At 39.5% G+C, this 19,272-nt stretch overlaps 1 protein-coding gene across 1 annotated transcript; it reads left to right on the plus strand.

Annotated features, from left to right (window-relative positions):
- Positions 1-10,145: 10,145 nt before the first annotated feature.
- cfap90 (cilia and flagella associated protein 90) lies at positions 10,146-18,048 on the plus strand. The gene is made up of 3 exons (XM_069914175.1): positions 10,146-10,415; positions 14,472-14,588; positions 16,519-18,048. The coding sequence occupies exons 1-3, from the start codon at positions 10,296-10,298 to the stop codon at positions 16,675-16,677; spliced, it is 396 nt and encodes a 131-aa protein (XP_069770276.1). The 5' UTR covers positions 10,146-10,295; the 3' UTR covers positions 16,678-18,048.
- The last annotated feature ends 1,224 nt before the right edge of the window (positions 18,049-19,272 follow it).

Consider the following 19,272-nt stretch of genomic DNA (forward strand, 5'->3'; position numbering starts at 1 on the left):
AGAAGGAATACTCATCTTATTCGAGTAGAAATAAAACATACTCAAGGATTGACCTGTTCCAAGTGCATATCCAAGGGAGAATTAGGAAAACTGAATATAAAGCTAGATTGTTATCTGATCACTCACCCCTGTTATTAGCAATAGAACTGGAGAATATCCAACCAAGAACATATAGATGGAGAGTAAACTCCATGCTAATTAAAAGACAGGAATTTAGAGAATTTATTGAGCACCAAATTAAAATGTACTTTGAAATAAATATGGAATCAGTGAAAGACAAATTTATATTATGAGATGCAATGAAAGCCTTCAGAGGGAAGATAATAAGTTATGTAACCAAGATGAAAAAGGACTACAATCGGGAAATAGAACAGCTGGAAAGGAAAATAGTAAGTACAGAAAAAGAACTATCAACAAGGGAAGATACAACAAAAAGAGAATTAGCGGACAAAAAAAAATACGAAACACTACAAACGTATAAGGTGGAGAAGAACATAATGAAAATAAAGCAGAAGTATTATGAGCTAGGAGAAAAAATGCACAAAATACTAGCTTGGCAGCTTAAAACAGAACAAACTAAAAGAACGGTATTGGCATCAAGGAAAAAGGACAAACAAATTACATATAACCCAACAGAGATCAATGAAAACTTTAAGGAATTCTACAAGCAATTATACCGAACTGAGAACGAAGGGAAAGAAGACAAAATAGATGAGTTTCTAGCTAAAATTGAACTACCGAAATTGCAAGAAGAGGAGCAAAACAAATTGATAACACCATTTGAAATAGAGGAATAACAAGATGTATTAAAAAAGCTACCGAACAATAAAATGTCTGAGGAGGACGGACTCCCAATAGAATTCTATAAAACATTTAAAGAGTTATTAATTCCTCCTCTCCTGGAAGTAATGAACCAGATAGAAGAAACACAAAACTTGCCAGATTCATGTTAAACAGCAATAATTACAGTAATACCAAAGATGGGGAAACATCCACTAACACCAGCATCGTATAGACCAATATCTCTACTTAACTCAGATTATAAGATAATAGCAAAACTATTAGCAAACAATTGGCCGATTGTGTACCAAAAATAGTAAAACTAGATCAAACTGGATTTATTAAGAAAAGACAAACAATGGACAATGTCTGTAAGTTCATTAACTTAATTCATGCAGTACAAGGAAATAAGATGCCAACAGTGGGTGGTTGCTTTAGTCACAGAGAAAGCCTTTGACAGGGTAGAATGGAATTATTTATTCAAAGTACTACAGAGGTTCAACCTACCAGAGAAATATATTAATTGGATTAAAGCATTATATAAGGGTCCAATGGTGAAGGTGGCAGTAAATGGATATATATCGAACCAATTTAAATTAAGCAGGTTAAATTAGGCAGGGATGTCCACTATCTCCCTCACTGTTCGCTTTAGCAATAGAACCCTTGACAGAACTGATAAGAACAGAAAATAAAATAAAAGGGATAAAAATAAAAGAGAAAGAATATAAAATCAGTCTATTTGCAGATAACATCATAGTATACTTAACAGAACCAGAATTATCAATACAAGAATTACATAAGAAAATGAAGGAATATGGAGAAATATCAGGTACAAGATGAACGCAAATAAAAGACGATGCCAATGAATAATGCGGATCACACAAAGTTTAAAAAAAGAATGGCCATTTAAATGGAAAACACAAGCAATCTGATACCTAGGTATTAGACTAGATAATAATCTAGGCCATCTATACAAATTAAATTATAAGCCATTAATGAAGAAATTACAAGATAACTTAGAATATTGGAAAGATTTACCACTAACACTGATAGGAAGGGTAAATTGCATTAAAATGAATATCTTCCCAAGGATACAATACCTATTTCAATCATTACCAATTCCCTTAACAGAGAAATTCTTCAATGAACTAAAGAGAATAATAAGGAAATTCTTATGGAAAGGGGGGAAACCAAGGATAGCACTAGATAAATTAACACAATGGTACAAACAAGGTGGTTTGCAGCTACCAAACTTTAAAAATTATTATAGAGAAGCACAATTAAGATATCTATCATATTTTTATCAAACAAGGGAAAAACCAGATTGGACCTAGAAAGAGTAGATAAAATAGGGGAGAAAGTACCAGAACATATACTTTATAAATGGGATGAAAAACTGGTGCAATATAGAAGTTCACCAGTACTGCACCATCTGCTCAACATTTGGAAGAAGATTCACGTAGATAGGAAAAAAAACAAATTACCAACTACCAAAATTATTATTGACGCAAAATCAACTAATCCCTTTCACAATAGATAACCTTTCCTTTAGAGAATGGGAGAGAAAAGGAAATAAAAGAATAGAAAATTGTTTTTTTGGGAAATATTTATTATCATTTGAACAAATGAAGTACAAATATGGAATAACTCACGGTACAATGTTTGCATAACTGAAAACCTACTTGAAGGACAAATTGGGAAGCAGATTGAGATTACCAGAAGGAAGCAACTTTGAATATATGATTACAGACACAATGATAATTAAAAGATTTATAACAAACATGTTCATCAAGCTGCAAGAGAAAGAAAATGATGAAATAAGCTATAAACCCAAACAAAAGTGGGAAAAAGATCTAAACATAAAGATAAAAAATGAAATATGGGAAAAGCTATGCTCCGGAATTATCAGAAATACAATAAACAGGAGGTTACGCATGATACAATACAATTGGTTATATAGGCTATATATCATGCCCCAAAAGTTAAATAAATGGTACCCAATAGTATCAATTTGGGCATGTGAGAAAGTGAAAAAAATTTGGGAAGATCTAAATCAGATATTAAATAAAATCGCAAAAAGCAACATACCAAAAAATCCAGAGATCTTTCTTCTAAGTAATATAAGTAGTAAAGAATTAGGCCTTAAACTGGATAAAGTGCAAAAAAGATTTATTATGATAGCCTTAGCAGTAGCAAAAACTGTATAATGTCAACTTGGAAATCAGAGAGTACAGCAATGGTACATGGAAATTAATAAATGTATTCCATTGGAAAAAAATAACATATAATTAAAAAAATGTCACATTATTTGAACAAATTTGGGAACCGTACATGGATCACAACAGAGAGGGACTACTGCAGACCCCCACCCCCTAAAATGATAGAATGAGAAGAAGACGAAATGAACTGACCCAGTGTGTAAAAATAGATGACACAATTTTCTTGTTTATTTTCATTGTGTGATGACCTTGTTTAATGGGTTTATTGTAATGTATATGTTGAACGTTTAATGGGTTTGGGGGGGGGGGTGGGAAGGAGGGAGGGAAGGGAGGGTGGGAAGGAGGGAGGGAAGGGAGGGATGAAAAAGGGGAGAAAATGACACTGTGTATTTTCAAGAGGGAAATGTTTGTGTGTATTTTGATTAATATGGTTCATAGTGTGAAAAATAAAAAAAGTTAAAAAAAGGAAGGGTTTAAATTATTTTGACAGGAGGATGGGAACCAGAATGAGAGGGCAGTGCCTAGGGCAGGAGATACACTGTGTAGTGAGATTGTGAGAATGGATAGGAAGTCAATAGGGAAAAATAGCAAGATTAAGGATTTTAACTTGGGTACTTAGGAAACAAAATTGAAAAGGGTGATGATCATAGCACAGAAGGACCTACATTTAAATGCCCACAGTATAAGAATTCAAGTTGATGACCTAGTAGTACAGCTGAAAGTGGGCCATCACCAAGCCAATGACCATAACTAGGAACTAAAAATCCAGGGATACACAGTGTATCAAAAGGACAGGAAGTTCGGCAGAGGGGATGGGCTGGTCCTGCTGGTTAAAAATGTATTAAATCTTTGAAGAGAGGTGACATGAGAACAGATATATAGAATCCCTCTGTGTTGAATAGAGAATTTCAAAGGTAAAAAGACACTGATAGGTGTTGTATACAGATCTCTAAAGAGTAGTCTGGATGTGGTGTGCAAACTAAAGAGGGAGATAGAGAAAGGGTCCAAAACGGGCAAAGTTACATCAGTCATCAGGCATTTCAATATACAGGTTGATTGGGAAAACCAGGTTCCCAAGAGAAGAAATTTATCAAATGCCATTAGGATGGCTTCTTAGAACAGTTTGGGGCTGAGTGGATCAGGGAAATGGTAATTCTGGATTGGGTATTGTGTAATGTATGAGAGTTGAAGGTAAGGGAGGCAGTGACCATAACATAATAGAATTTTCCATGCAGTTTAAGGGAGAGAAACTAAAATCAGAGGTGTCAGTACATCCATGGAATAAAGGGGATGACAGAGGTATGAGAAAGGAAATGGCAAAATTTGATTTGAAAGGCACACTAGCAAGAGGAACTGAAAAGCAACAAAGGCTGGAGTTTCTGCAAGAAGCAAGGAAGGTGCAGGGCAGGTATATTGCAAAAAAATAGAAAATATGTGAATGGTAAAATGATAACTGTGGCTGAAAAGAGAAGTGAAAGGCAAAGTAAAAGCATATGGAAGGGCATGTAAGGAAACAACAATTGAGTGGGAAGATAGGGGACTCTGAAGTTTTCAATAGCAAACAGAAGGCAACCAAGTCATTGGGAAGGAAAAAATGAACTCTGAATGGAAGCTATAAAATAATATAAAAGGTAAGTGAAAGCTTTTAAATATACAAAGATTTAAAAAAAAAGACAAGAATAAATATTGGACCAATAGAAGACAATGTTGGAGAAATTGTAATTGGAGATAAGGAGATAGCAGAGGAAATGCATGAGTATTATGTATTATTTATTACTGTGGAAAATATTAACAGCAAACCAGACAGGGAAGTGAGGTGAGTGGAGTCACTATCATCAATGAGAAGGTGCTTGGGAAGCTGAATGGTCCAAGGCTAGATAAGTCACATGAACCAGATGGAATGCACCCTCCAGTTCTGAAAGAAGTAGCTATAGATATTGTGGAGGCATGGTTCCAGAGAATTGGAAAATTGCAAAGGTCACTGTGCTATTTAAAAAAGGAAGAAAAGAAGCAGAAAGGCTAACAGGTGAATAATTTCCTTTCATCAGACACTGGGAAGTTGTTGGGATTGATTGTTAAGAATGCGGTTACGGCATACATTGACGTACATGATAAGATAGGCCAAAGTCAGCATGGTTTTCTTAAGGGAAAATCCTGCCTGACAAACCTGGAATTTTTTGAAAGAACCACAAGCAAGCTAGACAAAGATGATGAGGTGCTTGTTGTATTATTGGATTCTTGAAAGGGTTTTGACAAGGTAAAGCACATTTAGCTGCTTAACAACAGCACAAGTAGAGCATTGGCTGATCAGCAGGAAACAGAGAGTGGAAATAAAGGGATCTAATTCTGGTTGGCAACCATTTACCAATGGTGTTCTTCAGGGTTGGCGTTGGGGCCACTTATTTTTACATTGTATATTAATTATTTGGATTGTGGAATAAATAGCTTTGTAGTTAATTTTGCAGATGATACAAAGATAGGTGAAGGGACACATAGTGAGGAGGAAACAGAGAGACTGCAGAGAGACTTAAATTGGAAAATGGGCAAACAAGAGGCAAATGAAATACAATATTGGAAAGTATATGGTCATGCATTTTGATTAAAGGACTAAAAGGCCAGACTATTATTTGGGTGGGGAGAAAATTCTAAATTCGGAGGTGCAAAGGAACTTGCGCGTTCTCATGAAGGATACCCTAAAGGTTAAAAAGTGTGTAATGGAATATTTGGGAGATAAATTGGTAAAATTAGAGTAAGTTACATACATACACACATTTTAAAACAGATCTTATTTGAAATATTGAAGAATTCATATTCAGTGAATTTACAGAAACTATGGAGAATGCTATGCACATTTCACAAGTAAGTGCTAATTGAAATGATGTCATTAAAGCAACAAGCAGGAGACACTCTGGCTGTTCAAAGCTCTTTGCAAGGATTTTGACAGAGTGCACACAAAAGGTAACTCCTGGGTTTTTGTTTACCTGAAGACAACAGCTTGACCAAGAACTCCTATTGTTTGCTGGAGAAGGTCAGGGGTTTTGCAAGTGAGTGAGTCAAGTGGGCTTTCTGGCAGTTGGAGAGAAAGAAGCCAAGAAGCTTGTTGGAACTGAAACAAACTCCAGAGTGGTGGATGACTGGAAGTGCTATCTGTCAGATGTTTCTCTTGGAATAAGTGGAACAGAAAGGAACTCTGTGAAAGCCTGAAAGAAAGAGAACCCTGATGGGGTAAGTTTCATCAGCAAGACATTGAGGTGACTAATGGTGGTACCTCAGTTGCAGAAATCCTGGAACAACAAATCTCTCTCTGCAAACCCTACAAGAATCTTCCTGAGCAGTAAACATTTACCTTTCAAGCACCAAAGCCTGGTGAACTTTATATATGTTAAATTCTGTGCACAGTATAAGAATTGTCTGCAACCAGAGAACTTGGAAGGAGAAGTGAGATTGAACTGTGAACCAAAGAACTTTTCTTACATTTACACACACATCACATACACGTGCACTTAGAATTAGAAGGGGGTTGTTGGGTTTAGTTAAGTTAATAGAGATAAGTTAAAGTTTGATTCTGTTTTCATGTTTAAAGATAATTAAAAACAAATTTTGTTTAAGTAACTACTTGTCTTGGTGAATGTCTATTGCTGCTGGATTTTAGGGTCCTTTGGGCTCATAACAGGGGACTGTTATGTTGGCATTAATATCTACAGGAATAGGATGGAATAGGATAGAAGAGCAGTGATGCAATGATAAGGCTTTACAATGGTGAGGCCTCAATTGGATACAGGGTATCATTTTGGGCTTATTTAGGAAAGTATGTGATGGCATAGGAGAGGATTCAAAAAACATTCATTACAATTATTCCTGGAATGAAGAGATTAGCAAATGAAGAATATTTGGCAGCTCTTGGACTGTATTCCTTGGAGTTCCAAAGAATGAGGACTTTTATCAGAAATATGGGAATAAAGGTTAATGCCCAATTTAAAAAAGATGGGTGAGTGGAGGGAAGAATGGTGGAGGATCCCAGACTAATAGGTGGATACAAGGGAGATGGTAGAAGAAAGAGTGATAAGGTGACAGAGGAATAAAGGTAGTTTTCTGATAGAAGGGGCTGTGGAGCTGGAGATGGATGAGTAGGGAAAGAAACAGATGGGGGAGCACAAATAGCTCGGAATGGGACCATTCAGCACAGCCGTTTTGGCACGAGAGGTTTGGCACAGCCCACTTCAGCGCAGACCTATTTCGGCGCAAAACTAATAAATAAGTAGTGTCAAGTAGTAATTACACGCATTAAAAAGCCATCAACAATTTTGACCAAATGTGGAAAGGAAAAGTGCTCGTACGATGGCTATATATATATAGATATATCTATATATATCTATATATATATAGATATATATATGTAATGTGTGTTTTTGATGCTGATAAGATAACCAAGCTTTGGAGATGTGAGACGAAGGACATTTGCAAAGCTCGAATTCATGTTAGAATTGGTGAACTAGTGAAACAAATTAATGAACATTCAGCTTCGGCATCGAAGGTGGAAAGAGATACCATCATTTCAAAGATAAAAGTACGAGCTGTTGAAACTGTAGAGGGAACTGCAAAAGTGATTAACGAGTGCCTAGAAAATTTGTCTGAAGCTTGCCAAGAAATGATGCCTAACAACAGAGCGCTGAAGAAAATGGTCCGTCGGACAAGGAAAGAAATTGGTGCTTACCCAATAAATCCAAGAAATTTAGAAGATCTTGTAATTCCAGATAGCTTTAAAACATATTCGGTTGATGAATATAATGAAAAACAATTTTTACTAGCCGACAGCGGTAGTACCACCTGCAGAATTCTTATATTTGGAAGAAAAAGGAATGCCGAATTTCTAAGACAAACAAAAAAGTTTTATGTTGATGGAACATTCAAAATTTCCTCACCTCTATTTTCACAAGTTTATGTTATTTTAGGGGAAATACATAAAGGTGTGTTCCCACTGTTGATTGCTTTACTCCCAAATAAGTTACAAACAACACATGATAAATTATTTGAAATGGTTCTGGAAATATAGCCTGAATGCCGCCCTGACATTATCAACTGTGACTTTGAACTTGCAAATTTCAAAAGTTTACAACAGCATTTTCCTTCTGTGGAAATCAGGGGATTTTTTTTTTTCACCTGGCTCAAAATATGAGAAAACATCTTGTCAGTTTGGGACACTTGAGTAGGTATAACATTGACTCGGAGTTTTCTTTGAGAGCTAAAATGGTAATTGGTCTTGCATTTTTTCCGATTGAAAACATTGATGAAGGTATTGAACATTTGGCTGATGCACTTCCAGATGAACTGCAACCGCTGCTGGACTAGTTCGAGGATAACTATGTAGATAGAAGATTATGCAGAGAAAATGGTAGACGTCCACCGCTTTTTTTCAGTTGGAATGTGGAATATATATGAAAGAACTTTAAACAATGAGGATAGAACAAACAATCATGCAGAAGTTGCTCACAGGAGATTACAATGCAAACTTGGAGTGGAACATCCAGTTATTTGGAAATTTATTGACAGTTCAGAAAAAGTTCAGAGAGGAAGGGACATTTACTGTGATCATCTTGTAGCAGGGCACGATATTCCACTGAAACTAAAGAAATTCAGGGAAGTAGACACTTGTAAGAAGATTTAGTGGGAGAAATCATGTTGAATATTTAAGAGGGATTGCCCATAATTTTGAATAAAGGTCATATTTTAGATTTTTTTGTAATTAACTTATTACTCTCTACCATTTTTACTACAGAGAATATTATGTTCACATGGAACTAAAAAAATCAATTCCTATCTTGCTTTCATTAATGCTTTTAACTGAGCCTGAATATGCGCCAAAATGGGTCTGCAGCAAATTGGGCTGCGCCAAACTGGTCGCGCCAAATTGCTCCCGCCAAAACATCCTAAATCCCAAACAACAGATTGAAGGTCAACATTGTTACTCTCTGGTTGGAAACTGTGGAGACAGAAAACAAGGTGTTGTTCTTTAAATTGGCAGGTGTCCTTGATTTGGCAGTATATAAGGCCATGGGCAGCCAAATCACTGTCTCCATCAAATGTCTAACCATGGGTACTCACATGGGTCCCAGGTAGGCCTGTCTTCATTGGATGTGCCAAGTAATCCATACTGCATCTACACAGGCAAAGGGTCCTCAACTCTTCCTCCAATACATTGGCTGCATTGGTGCTGCCTCCTGCACCCACGATGAGCTTGTCACCTTTATGCACTTTTCTGCCAACTTCCACCCTCTCCTCAAATTCAATTGATCCATCTCAGGACACAAACTATCTACATACATCTTTAATAAACCCAGTAACCCCCATAGTTACCTTGACAACACCTATTCCCACCTTGCCTTCTGAAAGGATTCTATTTTTTTCTCTCAATTCCTCAGTCTCTGCCACATTTCCGCTTGCATGAGGACTTCCATTCTAGGCCATCTGAGATGTCCTCCTCCTTCACAAAACATGGCCTCCCCTCCAGCCCTCACCCACATCTCCACTATTTCCCCCACATTTTCCATCCCTTGACTCAGGGTTCCTCTTCCTCACCTACCATTCCCACCAGCCTCTACATTCAATATATTATTCTCTGCCATTTCCACCATCTTCAATGGGATCCCACCACCAGATACATCTTCCCTTTCCATGGGGATTGCTCCATCTGTGACTCCCTCAATCAGTCACCCCCTTCCCAATAATCGCCCCCTTTGTACCTACACCTGCAAGAAGCGTTAAACCTGCATCTTTCCCTCACCCCCACCCCCCGCAGTATCTGCAGACTTTCTCCACCGTTGGCGTCTCCCTCCCTCCATCCTCCATCTCCCGACCGACTGTCTGAACCAAGACCTTTCCGTTTTCCTGCCTCTTTACTCCGGACAAAAACAAATGCCGTCCCAAATCACTTGTTTAAAAAAAACCATTTGAAACCCAGGCCTTCGAGAAAACTTTTTACCTTCTTGACCAAGTTGACTTTGCAGGAACGTGGTGACACGAACACCCCGCGGGGTTCCAGCGCCCACACGCACCGCACCTGCGCGTGATCCGACCCCTCGGCAGGTGGGGACGCCAGCGCACAGAGCGCGATTGTGACATCACGGGCGCTCCCGCGCCTCGCCAGGTGCAAACTCCGCGCTTGGATTGTTCGCGAGGGCAGAGGGTGGGCTCGCTCGGCGCGCCGGGGGCGGAAGGAAAGACGCGCAACTTGCTCGCTTGTCGCTGGGCAACGAGAAGACGCCGGGCTCTGGGTTCAGTCCCGTTGAGCGGGAGGACATGACGGAAATCGGCAAACGCCTCAGCAAGAACACGCCGCTTTCTGCATTATCTGCCTTCAGCTTCATCCCCGAGAGGCGAGGGTCCAATGAGATCACTTATTTTGGTCATCAGAAGAAAGTAAGTGCCAATTCCACCCTGTGCGTTCCGAGGCAGCATTGCCCATAATTACCTACCCCTGGATACAATTCTAAGAATGTGAAGTATCGGAATGAGTTCTTAAATGGAGCGTCCAGTTAATCCAACACTTCACCTGTGAATCTGCAGGGGTCATCCTCTGCTCCCCTTGTGACCTTCGCTCGGTCCCCATCAGTGACAGGGACCTCCCAGGGGCCAACCATTTCAGTGCCGTGCCCCACGCCTGCCCTGACGTGCCAGTCCAGGGACTGGCAAACCGAAGCCACCAGCAAATTGGAGGTGCCCCTCTCCAACCAGATAGCAATAAGTTTGACTTCTCTGGTTTCCATTAAGCCGCTTATCGGTCTCCTTCTTCCAGCTCTTCTCCCTCTTCCCTTTTCATTCTCAGTCCCCCCCCCCCCCTTTGGGGTGGCACAGTGAGCTTAGCGGTGAGCACAACAGCGACCCGAGTTGGAATCAGGTACTGTCTGTAAGGAGTTTGTGCATTCTCCCGGGTGCTCTGGTTTCCTCCCACCCTTCAAAACGTAATTTGGATGTAATTGAGCGACACAGGTTGAATGGCTAGAATGAGCTTCCACTGTACTGTATGTAGGTTTGTGCTCCAACCCCTACTCCCACCATTTTAGTCCTGCTTCTGTCTGCATTTTGCTCATACCTAGAAAAAGGACTCACACCTGAAACATTAGTTATGCATCTTTATCTGCTACATGAAGAATGCTGCGTGATTGCCGAGTTTCTCCAGCATTTCTGTTTGTGTAAACTACAATCACAGTACCTGCAGATTTTCTTGCTCAATCAACAGGTCCATGGGCACATGCGTGGCCAAACTGAGGCTACCTGCAAATTGGAGGAACAACACCTAATATTTCTTCTGGGCACTCTCGCAGTATTGACTTCTCTAGTTTCTATTAACCCTTCCCCTTTCTGTAAACTACAATCATTGAATCTGCAGATTTTCTTGTTTACTCCATCTATCTCTCAAGTTATTTGATTCCTGCTTTTTTGGGGAGGGAAGAGGTGGGTGGGCAGGGTAGAAAATGTATAAAAACTGTATTACTTTTGTGCCATAGTTTTTATTATTTTAATGTTATGGATAAATACTGTATATGTTTTGACACAAATGGAAAATTATTTTTTTAAAAAAGTTATCTGATTCCTGATTGACTCCACTTCCACCGCTACTGCAGGTGGTGAATTCCCAATGGTTACAACTCTTATGAACTTGAGGCACAAGAGCAGAAATGATGTTGGAATACAGCAATTTGGGAGTTGAAAGGCATGCTCTCTTTTGCTTCTGTACTTTGTTCCTGGATGGTAAAATTGTTACATGCGTGAAGATCATTCAGCTCATTAAGCTGTACCAGTTCTGTAAAAGGCATCCAGCTCATCCTTTGCCCTTGCCCTCTTGCTTGAGTGAATAATTGTCCAGTTCAATACTACAATTGAATCTACAGAACGCAGTTTCACTCAAACTGCCCACCTTCTGGACATGACAACTGCAAGTATAGTTTGAACAAGCCGAAGCCCAATTCCACATATGCCAGACAACTGCCGACACCATGAAATACTACTATGTGGTCAGTACGCTGGACCAGGAAACTTTCGGGCACATCATCAATTACCTTCACCAACCACCAGCCAACAACAAGTACGAAGGTGGCAAAACTGCTGCACATGGATGGCCTAAGTGACCGCAAACCATCCATGCTCATGAACGAAAAGCTCGCCCTGATGATGGGCACAGGATCACCCTCCTTTTCAAACAGGTTTTCTTCAAACAAATGCCTAAAGACATGCACCTGCTCCTCTCAGATGATGATTTCACCAACCCCACCTCCCCCCACCATGCCCGTGGCAAGCTAAATAGAAGGGGGAAGTGACTATCAACCGATGACAGCTTTGCCTCGTCAGGAGATAGATAGCCCCAGCCTCCACGGAAAGGGCAACAGTGATGCCAGCCTGGAACAGTGCCAGTAAAGACAAGTGGTGCTACTACCACTGAGCACCCTGCACATATCCGGGGAAATGCCCCGGCTGGCCATCGGTAGTGGAAATTGTGGCTGCCCAAAATGATTGACTCCTACATCTGGGATAGTCATTCAGGGTGGCATTTTCTCATTGACATGGGAGTGGAGGCCAGTGTGTTTTCTCCCCCTCAGGCATTGACACTCATTCCAGAAAGGAGGGGTCTCCCTTGAGCATCGCCAACAGCAGCAGCATCAGGATATACAGGGTCTGTCTATACGATCCCCCCCTCAGTTTCAACTCCTGCCATTTCAAGTGGACCTTTACCATTACCAACGTCTCACAACTGCTGCTGGGCATTGACTTCCTCTGGGTACACTCCCTGCTGGTCAATTTGAATGGACAATGTCTCGACAATTCCAAAACATTCGATTCAATCACCTTGTGCTATACTGAATTGACTGCATCCCACCTCAGGTTGGTGACCTTCTCTGACAATGAGTATGCCAGGATCCTAGCCGATTTCCCAGACATCATAATTCCCCAGTTCACGATGGCCAGCCCTAAGCATGGGGTGCCGCACCCTATCCCGACCACCAGACCGCTACTCCATGCATCCGCATGTAGCCTGCCTCCCCAACAAGCTCCAATTGGCCAAAGACAAGTTCCATAGGATGGAGGAAATGGGCATAGTGTGCCACTCAGACAGCTCGTGGGCCTCCCCTCTTCTCATTGTCTCCAAAACGTCTGGGGGCTGGAGACCCCGTGGAGACTAGTGCTGTCTTAATGTGGTCACAGCAACTAACTGGTACCCTGTCCCTCACATCGAGGACTTCAGTGGAAACCTGAATGGTGCCAAGGTATTTTCCAAAATCGACCTGGAACACGGCTACCATCAAATTCCTATTCACCACCAGACAGGTCACATCACCCCATTCAGTCTCTCTGAGTTCCTACACATACATTTTGGCCTCAGGTACGCTGCCCACGGTAGGCTACAGGCTCAATTTAGTGTTCATCTACCTCGACAACATCCTCACTAGTCGCTCTCACCAGGAACAGCAGCTCTGCCAGAGACTTGACAAGCATGGCCTGATGATCAACCTTGCCAAGTGTCAGTTTGGCCTCATTTCCATCAACTTCCTCAACCACCACATTGACCAGCACAGAGCAGACCTGCACCCATCCAAGATTGAGGCCATTTTCAAGTTTCCCAAGCCCTCTACTGTGAAAGGACTCCAAAAGTTTGTTGGCATGGTCAACTTCTATAACCATTTCATGCTAGCAGCATCCAGGATACTGCAAACGGTTTTCAAGATCCTGGTCAACGCATGACATCCATTTCCAGCTGATGCGCAACTTTCTCCACCTAAACATTGGGGCTTCCAAAGCCACTTTTATCAGTACCCACCAGAATCTCCATAGTTTCACCCCTTTTTTAGGTTGAGCAGACTTTTAGCTAAGTTGGTCCCAAGATGAGCTTTCACTGAAATCATAATTCCATATGGTTTACAATTTTTTTTTCTCCACCTTTGCCATGAACTGTGTTGCATTCTGTAAAATTTCAGATGGCAGTTAAGAATCAACTATATTGACCTGGATAAGGATGCTTCATTGAAAATATCTTAGTGCACCAGATTGTTTTTGTTATTAGTTATTTCAATGCCACCCTAACCGATATCTGCTTTTAAATTTAGTTTTGTAATCAATTTAATTTAAATTCCCCATCAATAATAGAATGATTATAGATTATTAATTCTGGTTTCCACAGCTCTGTTGTATCCCTAAATTGCATTAAATATATGAGTAAACCTTAGTCATGTGAATATTTGAGGTTTCAGCTGCATTTCTGATGAAGTTATAATTTGCAGAGCCACAGTAACTTAAAATTCAAGGCCATACATAGACAGTTTAGAACAAAAAGGGGAGATTTGCATGAATTTGCTTTGATTTTCTGTCATAAACTACATCACAGAAACTGATCTATAGATGTAGTAAATTGAAGTACTTGTATACTGTATTTATTGACCATGGGCTTTGTACACTTGCTAAAGTATTTTGTTTTCCTTTTAGGAAGTATCTGTACTGATTTATGATCAGGTTTTTAAAGTGCAACAAGGATATAATGATAAAATCCATCGTGATGATCGAGAATACAGCCACAGCCAAGGTCTTAATGTAAATGCTGAGGTGTGTTACATCTTTTTAAAAAAAAAATTAACTATTCATCCAGTGTTGAACTATTATGCTTGGTTGAGTAGCCATCGTGCTACTAACAGAGTGATGGATGCCTTGAGAGAATGTTGTAAATATGCAATCTTTTACCATTCTGTAATGTTGTTCTGGTATAACTTGAATTTACAAATTTCCTGAATGTTGAACCACAATGCAAACATACCATCACAGCTAAAGTAAAATATTGATGATAAGCTAAATATGTGTGGGTTCTATTTGTACCATTCAATGCATTTTATCATTTCAAAAAATTTTGTGGCTATAATTTCTGAAAATATTTAATACATTTATTTGCAAAATCAGTTATCAAAGCTTTATATTTCAGTGTGAGGGTAACATCTGATTGAATGCTGTGTTTTTCAGAATTTAAGGCTTTTGGTTTCATCTCTAGTATTTATTCAGTTATCTGATATCACCTAGGGAAACTTCTCTTTCTTTGCTTGCCTTCAGTGTTTGTTAACATAGAAGAAAGGCATCTTTATTGAAGCACAAATTGCTCACATTACCCCTCAGAGAAGTTAAAACTATTCAAACATTGACTCTTGTTAAGTACATTTCTCCTCTTCCAACTTCATCCTCTTCTGGTAACTTGTAGAGCTCCATGTGTCTTCTGGACAGCAAGGTGTGCCCATGAGCAACTGGTTTCTGGCATATTATTTTTATAGATTTTTTAATATTCTTAATGAAGGATTTTCTGGAACATGTCAGCTACTATTGGCTAATGACAAGAATGCAGCAATTGGCATTAAATTACAAATATATTTCCTAGAAAAATTGCAGATGTGGGTTTCTCAATGTACCCAAATCTGTTTTTAAGATGGTTTGAACTCCAGAATAGGCAATACTAATGTCAAATATGTTTTGCTTGAATACATGATTATTTACCTTGCACATGTCCAGCTGGGGTGAAATTTTTGCACCCAAACAGAATAGGCTGAAAAAGCAAATTTTTGCAGGCATGAAATTATTCAAAGAGTTTTTGCCTGGATGATTAAATCTTACGAAATTGCATGTGTTTGGATTTCTCCACCTTCAGGGTTATAAACGGAAGAGTATTTGAAGGATATGAGTTTGGTGTAAGAAGGTTGAGATGCAATGGAAAATTAGCCACAGTTTTAAAGATGGGGTGGGGGGGGGTGGTGGGGTAGATTAACACCAGCACCACCTGCTTCAGTTTTTATTCCTGTCTGGTTTTTGATCTTTCAGAAATGGGATAGAGTCTAAGCATTTTACAGAACTAAAACAGGTCTATGCTGACCAAGTTCTCTCAATCAGCTAGTTCAATTAGCCTGTGTTTGGCCTATATCCCAATAAACTTCTCCTATCTATGTACCTCTCTAGATTTTAAAATGTTCCAATTGTATCTGCATCTACCACTTCGCTGGCAGCTCATTCCACATATTTAATCATTCTCTGTGCAAAAAAAATTGCCCCTCAGGCCCCTTTTAGATTTAGGGTGAGGTGGGAAAGATCTATGCTTTCTAGTTTTCGATTTCCCCCAAGTAGTCTCAAATGAATAGAATTGAGTTCAATAAATAGGGGGTAGGTGGCAGGGCAAAGCAAGTTTACTATTCAGGTGGTGTTGATGAAAATTTTCACTGAAATATGGGTTGAGGAAACATGAATACTATATGAGAAATTTAATAAAGCATGAGTATGTTGAGGTAATGTACCTTTTGGAGAAAATGGCTTCATTTTCGAAGAATGATATTCTTTGGAACAGAGTGATATTATACAGAGAAAACAGGGAATTGGACTAGAAATCAATGGTTCTGATTAATCAAATGTAGTTAATTTGGAGGTTCTGGTAGCAAGATATCAAATTGCATGAAATAAATAAACTTAAATAATATTCGTTTACTTAATCCAATCATGAATCTTGCAGGAAAAAGCTCGAACAGTTCCAGTCTTATCGTCTTCCCTTTATGGTAAACGTTCCCAACTCGAGCCAACAAATCGGAGTTTTGTCAGAGTTGCCCGAGTGCAAACAGAATTTTACAGAAGAAATGGCATTGCTAGCTATTTGGAAGAGGATCAGCACTGAAAAGAAAGGGAAGCACAGCAGAGTTATTATTGTTTCAATGCTGCAGGAATTTTAAGTAAATATACATTAACCTTTTTTTTTATTGAAGAGAATTTTTAATTAAAAATTGGAACTTCAAGCTTGATTGGGAATGTTCTTCATGGATATTATCTGTATCTAGTCATCCTGGTGATTATCTTTAGTGCACAAAACTACGTGAGAAACTCACACAACATGCATAGGGAGCAAAGATATGTATAACCAATGCTTTCGGCTTGAGCCAAAGGCAAGTGTTCATGGAAGGATATCTGTGGGAGGGAAGAAGAGAACAAAAAAAAGCTGAGAAGTGATAAGGGAGAAGGGGTTGGGGAGCTGGAGGAAAGGAGACTGAGTGAGGGGGAAAAGAAACACAGGGGAAAGGCCTAATGGAAACCAGAGAAGTCTAGTTGGAGAGAATATTCCAGATGGAATATTCAGTGTTGTTTATCCAATTTGAGGGTGGCCTCAGTTTGGCAGTGCATGAGGCCATGTCATTGCGGGAATGGGATGCAGAATTGAAATGGTTGGCCACTGGAAGGTCCCTGTGAAGGTCCTCAACAAAATGATACAAGCAATCTGGATCCAACCACAAATCTACTTAACATCCTGCCTCCCTACTGTTCTGGATCCCAACCTCTAACCTGGCTGCACCCCTGACGCAAATACCAGACCCTGGTCTCACAACTTGCCAGCGCTCTGTGTACTGCCTCACATTCTGTGCTAATGCAAAACCAGATGCCAAACTATAAGGATTTCTGAACAAATAGATGCTGATTTATCACAATTTTCCTCGATTCTAAAAGAGCAGCACCCCTCAAAAAGACACTCTGGGCCATGTGCAGAGAGCAGCATTTTAACAGTTATTCAGTCTGGTGTGCTCTGTGGTAATTTCATTGAAAAATTAAAAGAAGGTTGGCTTGAGAGAGATAGGGAGAGCAAAATACAGTAGATGCTTTCTTCAAATACAATGAATAATAATTGAAATGAGATTCGATGAAAATGGATATGTTTATTACTTTGCAATACAGAAAGTTGCTTGCAATAATTAGCTTGGAATGGAGAGCTTCTAACCTTTTGTTATATTCAATTCAGTTCATACATTTGTGAATAGATTGGAACTTCTTTAAGGATTAACCTCTCCATGAAACACTATTCATGCAATCCTGACAAATGACCTGGGTATCTTGAAATGTGGTAATGTCTGGATGTGTGGTTGCTGGAAGTTGTCTGATGTCCACATAGATAAGAAAATGTCATTTGTTATTTTAACAGAAACAACTGACCTTGTATAAAAGGATGTGAATGTTCCAATCATTAAATTGTGGTAGAAATAATAAAAGTCTTAAAAGCAGAGTATAACCTCTTGTGTCATGATTACAATGGACTGAATCCCAGGGCTGACTCTTGGTTTTTAATAGGTTTACAAAATGAAGAACATGGAAAAGAAATTTTGTACTCAAGTTACTAGAAATGAATTATCAAAGTGAAAGGTTTGTAATAGTTAAATTTTGCAAATTTCAGCTGAAGCGTGAGCCATTGTGACATTTTGAGTCTAATAAATACCTTCAGGGCTGAGTTGACTTGTGCATCACATTTCAAAGGCTGTGCCCTTCTGTGTTCAAAATATGATCCAGAGACTTTACAGTTTTAACTGTATAGAATTCCTTCATGCTGAATCAGCATAAATAGGGAAAGAGGGAGAGAGACAAGAGGTTAATAGAAATTGGAGGAGCCGATGTCATATACTGCCAAACTGAGGACATCGGCAAATTGGAGGAAGAGCAGCTTCTATTTTGCCTTGACACTCTCCAGTGGCAATAACATTGACAACCAATTTCTGTTAAACCCTTCCCCTGTCTCTTTCCCTATCCATTTGTCTCCATTCCTCAAGCTCCCCATCCCTCCCCTTCCTTATCAGAGCTACCCCTTTTAACCTCCCTGTCATCTCCCCATCCCTTCTCAGGTTTATTTTTCTTCTGCCCTCTCACTTGTATTTACCTACTACCTCTTGCTTGTTCCCCTTCCTTCTTCCTCTCCTTCCCCTCAATTTTTTATTCAGGCCATAATGATAGTGATCAGGTTTGCATGACAGCTAGCAAGGCCTTATTGTTTGATTAGACTTGGCTGCCGGCAGGGGGCTGACACACAGTATGCAGATCTGTAATGGAGACTTGCAACCATATGGCATGCCTCATGGTGCTGTTTACATTAACGTTAAAGTAAAAAAAAAATACTTTTCCTTCATCCATGTGTTGTCTAAGAACTCACACATATAAATACAAGATGAAACATGGTGTCAGAAGTGAGATGAAGGAAATTAGAAAGAAATAGTTTAAAAGGTAAAATCTAAAGTCAGCAACTGATCAGCGAAGAGAAGCTAACACAGTGATAAATGGAAGGATTACGTCCACCAGTGAAACTTCAGCTGACAGGTAATGTGGCTGAAAATTGGAACAGATTTAAACAGCATTTTGGATTGTATTTAGTGGCAGTCAGAGCTGATGAGAAAAGTGATAAAGTTAAAGTGTCAGTTTTCTTACTTGTCGTGGGTGATGAAGCCCTGGCGGTGTATAATAA

This window comes from Narcine bancroftii, chromosome 1 (assembly GCF_036971445.1).
Source record: "Narcine bancroftii isolate sNarBan1 chromosome 1, sNarBan1.hap1, whole genome shotgun sequence".
Lineage (NCBI taxonomy): Eukaryota > Metazoa > Chordata > Chondrichthyes > Torpediniformes > Narcinidae > Narcine > Narcine bancroftii.

Coding starts and splice junctions, on each gene's coding strand:
- cfap90 (XM_069914175.1), top strand. CDS start 10,296: ATGACGGAAATCGGCAAACGCCTCAGCAAGAACACGCCGCTTTCTGCA. Junction 10,416..14,471: donor ATTTTGGTCATCAGAAGAAA/GTAAGTGCCAAT, acceptor TTTTCCTTTTAG/GAAGTATCTGTACTGATTTA. Junction 14,589..16,518: donor GTCTTAATGTAAATGCTGAG/GTGTGTTACATC, acceptor TGAATCTTGCAG/GAAAAAGCTCGAACAGTTCC.